Source organism: Punica granatum, chromosome 5 (genome assembly GCF_007655135.1).
Source record: "Punica granatum isolate Tunisia-2019 chromosome 5, ASM765513v2, whole genome shotgun sequence".
Lineage (NCBI taxonomy): Eukaryota > Viridiplantae > Streptophyta > Magnoliopsida > Myrtales > Lythraceae > Punica > Punica granatum.
This window is the reverse complement of record NC_045131.1, coordinates 24,103,561-24,109,440: the sequence shown is the minus strand read 5'-3', so window position 1 is coordinate 24,109,440 and position 5,880 is coordinate 24,103,561. Positions and strand designations below refer to the sequence as shown.

Below are 5,880 nucleotides of genomic sequence, written 5' to 3'. Positions count from 1 at the left end.
CCCTTCAGAACAGTGCGGGGCCTTGTAATTTCGTGCTGGTTTGAAGGGATCAGGAGCCAAAAGAAGTGTTAGGAGTCCTTCGAATAATACCTTAAGTCCTTAACGATACAATTTTTCATCAATATAAGTTTCTGTTCTCACTGAATTAAGTGATCGATATTAGTAATATGGACACTGGTAGGTGAACTGACGGACCATGGATAAAGATCCACTTGACAGTACTCCGATGGTACAGACTGTGTCATTTAAAAAAGAGAAGGGGCATACTAGTCTCTTTAGCGAAAATCGAAATTGAATCTGGACATTGATTAAGGATTATGAAACCTCTTGCAGGTCCTAATGATAAATATGTGACGAAGCGTGTACATATCGCTTACCAGCTAGAAATTATGGAAAACTTCTCTAATGTTATCATGTGTTCTATTGCAGCTACAAGAGACCCATATGTCCCATCAAGTCCGTTAAAAGGTTAAATCATGTCGTTATTTAGATTCTTGAATCCCTACGACATCCTCAGACCAACAAAATATTCCCAGCCATTCCATTTACTAATTAAATAATCTCTTTTTTGCATATATATATATATATATATATAATGAAATATATCTGAACCCTTACTTTATAATAAAGTTTCTACATCCTCTTCCCTTATGAACAATTGCCAAGCATGTTGGATTCCAACTTCCATCCGCATGTCTCACTCCTCATCCTCTTTTCCTTACCGTTGCTCGTTCCATCGAGAAAGACTCCCGTCTTGAATCACGATTCTTCACAGGCAAACGTGATATGTGGAAGGTATAGCTATGGGTCGGCGAGACTCCAGAGGTTTATTGATGCTGAAAGGGGATGCAACATCAGTGGAATATCGAAACTCAAGGAGTATTTTCATCGATTTGGATACCTCCCACTGAAGAATGATAGTCTCTCCGATCTGTTCGACATGGAATTCGAATTTGCTGTCTCACAGTATCAGAAAAAGTTTGGCTTGCCTGTCACTGCTAAGCTCGATGTTGACACACTCAACCAAATAGCTACCCCTAGGTGTGGTGAACCGGACAGAGTTGGTAAGTTCGTCCATTTGACTGAAAACTACGTATATTTTACGGGGAAACCTAAATGGTCGCGCGAGAAACCAATCACATTGACTTATGCATTCTCGCCGCAAAATTTGATTGACTACTTGAGCCTGCAGGACATCAGAAGCGTATTCAAACGTGCATTCTCTAGGTGGGCATCAGTCGTTCCCATTACTTTTGTGGAGACTACTGACTACGGCTTTGCCGACATTAGAATAGGGTTTTATGCTGGTGATCATGGAGATGGGGAACCGTTTGATGGAGTGCTAGGGATCCTGGCACACTCTTTCTCTCCCGAGAACGGGAAGTTGCACCTCGACGCTGCCGAGAGGTGGGCCATCGATTTTGGGTCGGAGCAATCGAAGGTGGCTGTGGATTTGGAGTCAGTCGCGGTGCATGAGATAGGGCACTTGCTAGGATTGGCTCATACTTCAGTGAAAGGGGCTGTCATGTACCCAAGCTTGAAGCCTAGAGAGAGAAGGGTGGATCTTACCCTTGATGACGTGAAGGGAGCTCAATCACTTTATGGATCAAAACATAATTTCAAGGATGGGTCATTATTAGTGTCTGACAGTACTTCTACTAATGAGGCAGCTAATAATTTAGCTGGGGCTCATGTCTTAGGGACCAACTGGAAATCACCAAACTTTGGTTACTTCTTTATGCTTCTAGGGCTAAGCATGATGCTGGTAATCTAAAAGTTAGTTGTGCAATGGAATCTCCAAATTCAAACTTTCAATCATGCTCAAAATGGAATTTCATCGGTGAAACTAGAGGGCCCATTCAGACATTGACTTGACCCTAACCACAAAGTACTTTCAGTGAGTTTCGAATCCTTGCATATAATAGATAAAATCTTTTCACTGAGAGCTCGACCTTGATCTACATTCTCATAGTTGTATACACATTTGAATTTACACTATACATCGGTACAACCATATGATCCGTACATTTTCTTAATATGTATTTACCATATGCAAAAGACGTATACACAGTTGTGTTTGATTGCTAAATGGGGAGGTACCAATATTGGAATTTTGGGTTCGGCCCATATGAAAGCCCAAAGCAAATTAAAATGGGTCTGGACTGAGAATATCAGTCCATGATTAAGGGGCCCAAGGTTTTCATGAAGGTGTGGATTTCAGCAAGAGCATATCTCAACCGTAGATATCATATTTAAAAATTATGAATCGTGTAAGAAAATATATTCTTGAAGGAATTTAAATTAAGTCTCTAAAAGGAACTAGGGGATTAAGGTAGTTTTATCAGAATCAAATTGGGCTTGTCAATTTGATCGATGTAATTAAAATTGATACTTTCACCAGTTTAGTTCACTCTTAAGATATAAAATGGTCAATTGAACCGGTAAACCTTATAAATCAGTAGTTTTTTTTTTGAAACGACTGAAATTTGAAAGAGCGGACTGGTTATGTGGGTCCACGAAGAATCTCTGAGAAAATAAAAACAATTTAAATTTTAGAAAAATTAAACCAATGTTATTGGAAATCTAGCCAAAGCCCCTTCACGGACCTCCCCAGATAAGATCGTCGGATATTATACCCACGTTATCATCCGATTAACGAACATATCAGAAAATGATAGATTGAAATGAAATGTATATAAATGACTAAACATTTTATAACCGATGTAATCCAACTGATTCATTTAGAAACCAAATTCAAATATTAGAATAGTTATAGTACTTTGGCTATTATCCCTTTCTTAAATTGACATCACCTATCACTTATTGATAGTAATTCAGGTGCCATCTTATAGATTATATCTTAAATATATAATCACGACTTCAAATATACAAATTATGTTATAGTATCATATTTTTTTATTAAATATATCAGTTTATTTGTTCTAAATTATATATTACTATATATACTGACGTATAGTTGCGAACACACTCTTGACGCGTCATGGGATGTTTCTTATTATTGATTTATGAGACAACAATAGTTCAATATACTTAACTTTTCCATGAGATCACCATTATTGACATGTAATAATAATTTAATTTATTCAAATCTTAAATAGATAGTACAATTAATTTAAAAAATTTAAGGAAAAATAACGTCATGTATTCCAACCTTTACACGTTATCTTAGTTTTTTTTTCCTAATATTAATTTTTTTCTGAATTATCCTAACATTAATGATTTGGTTTTAAATCTATCATGTAGTAAAAATTCTGCCTATTTCTGACGGAAATGCTGAAGTGGTACGGCTTGATGGAGCTAACGTGGAAAATGTGTGGATCCTGATATAAGGGAAAAATTACACCAATTATCCCAATATTTTTGTTGTTTCTCAGTTTTGTCCTAACGTTTTGGTGCTTTTTCAATTTTATCCCAATATTTTGATAGTTTCTCAGTTTTATCTCAGTCTTTTATTGTTTTCTCGATATTATCCCAACAGGTTGGAATAAATTTGAGAAATTATGAAAAGATTGGGACAAAATTGAGAAAAAAAAATCGGGATAAAATTGAGAAAATATTAAAATGTTGGGATACATAGTGTTATTTTTCCCTTGATTGGGACCCATGCACTCTGTACGTTAGCGCCGTTAATCAATTAACGCGTCACGTCAGTATTTCCGTTAAAATGAACGGAATGTTTACGGTGGGATTTACTTGCCACCAAACCATTAATATTACGATACCTTAGGAAAAATAACGATGTTAGCATAAAACTAAGATAATATATAAATGTCGTGATATATGGTGCAATTTTTTCAAAATTGAAATATGTTTGCCGGAGCACCATGCGGGCCATATTCACTGTCAGTAGTCAAAAACGAAGATGAACAGCAATGACCGTGAAATCTCGCTGTCATGAGATGGGGCACTTGCGAGGATTGGCTCATGGTTCAATAAAAGGGGCTGTAATGTACCCAAACCTGAAGCCTATAGAGAGGTGTGGATCTTACCTTTGATGATGTGAAGGAAGCCCGATCACTTTCTAGTCAAAACACAATTTCAGGCTTGGGTCATTACTTAAGGTCTCACAGTTATACTAACTAGGCAGCTGGCACTTTAATTGGGGCTGATGTCTTAGGTACTAAATGGAAAGCACCAAATTATTTTGTACTTTTAGGGCTTACTATAATGTTTTAATCTAAAAGTTTGTTGGGCAATTGAATCTCCAAATTCGAACTTTCAATTGTACTAAGAATTGAATTTTTTTTGGTGAGACTAAGGGCCTTATTCAGACGTTGACTTTGACTCTGACCATGAGGTGCTTTCAGTGAGTTTCGATCCCTACAATATGATAGATAAAATCTATCATTGGAAACTACCTTTAATCTACAATCTCATGGTTGTATACGCAATTGAATGTATACTGTATATCGGTACAACCACAATGGATCCGTATCTCCTCAATATTAACTCCCTGACAACGTTCTAAAGACATGTACATAGTGATGTGCTTGATTACTAACTTGTTGGGGGGGGGGGGGGGGGGGGGGGGGGTGGGTTGGGTAAGTAGGGGAATTTTGGGATCGGCCCATCTGAAAAGCCCAAAGAAAAATAGGCCTCGAATGAATGAGAATGTCAATCCATGATCAAGGGGCAAATGGGTTTCGCGAAAGTCATGGATATAAGCAAGAGCATTGTTATCAGAACCGGACCGGACCGGCCGGTTCGACCGGTCGGACCGGGAACCGGCACCAAGTCCGGTCCGGTTCGCCTAAAAACCGAAATGGTAGCTTTGAACCGTCGGACCCATTGAACCGGCCGGTTTTAAGCAAAATTTCATTAAACCGGCCGGTTCTATGGGTTTTTATGGGTTTCCTATTTAATGTAAAAATTGGTTGGTTGTGTAAGGATTTGAACTCATGACCTCTTGCTTTTCATATTAGCATACTACCAACCAAGCCACCACCACTTTTTTGTTCTTTTAACTCTACTTTTAAGTACTTATTAAAATAAAATATTTATTTTGAAGTAAGAAATATTAAATATAGATACTTTCTTATACTATTGTTATATTTCTTTAAAATCATCATACTTTTATCTTAATTATCATAATTTTTTTAATAATATGAATATTTATTTTATTTTAAATAAACGAGCGGTCCGACCCATCGAACCCCCGGTTGGACCCATAAACCCATGACCCCGTACCCCTTCCGGTTCATCATCCGGTCCGGTTCTGATAACACTGAGCAAGAGCATACCTCAACCCTATATATTATACCATATTTAAAAACTATGAATCGTTTAAGTAAATACATATATCCTTAAAGGGATTCAAGTCTCAAAAAGTAGTTAACTAAATAAAGGTGTTAACCAAAGAGGATGTAGCGCTGTGCAGTGGCGCGATACGTCTTCGTTTGGTAATCAAAATGGTCAGATCAGATTAGTTCTTTCAACGCAACATGTAAAACTAAATGGAAAATCTCCATTTATTCACTCTGCAACTGCTTCTCTTTAAAGTGCAAAGAGACATGATGGGACCTTCCTTGATTTTCGCTTCGTCCCAAATTGCCCTGCAATTTAGAAGAGACCAGATTGAAATTCGATAGTAGGAAAACAATCAAATAATACGAGTGTTGAGGGATTATTATCGCCTGCTCTAATTAAAGATTAACTTTATCTTATTATATCTCATATTAAATCAAATTTTCATGTACCTTAAGGGGGCATACACAGTTTTGATGCATCGAAAATGTGAGTCGAAACTTTGAGATAATGACAACCATCCACATTGAAATGTTAGTTTTATAAAGAATAACAGGCTCAATTGTTAATTGGTTAACACGTTTTCTCTAATTATTCAATGATGAAAATTACTTC

The 5,880-nt window shown here is 37.0% G+C and overlaps 1 protein-coding gene across 1 annotated transcript; it reads left to right on the top strand.

Moving 5' to 3' along the window:
* The first annotated feature begins 599 nt into the window (after nucleotides 1-599).
* LOC116207223 (metalloendoproteinase 4-MMP-like) lies at nucleotides 600-2,025 on the top strand. The gene has a single exon (XM_031540108.1). The coding sequence runs from the start codon at nucleotides 668-670 to the stop codon at nucleotides 1,772-1,774; it is 1,107 nt and encodes a 368-aa protein (XP_031395968.1). The 5' UTR covers nucleotides 600-667; the 3' UTR covers nucleotides 1,775-2,025.
* Nucleotides 2,026-5,880: the final 3,855 nt, after the last annotated feature.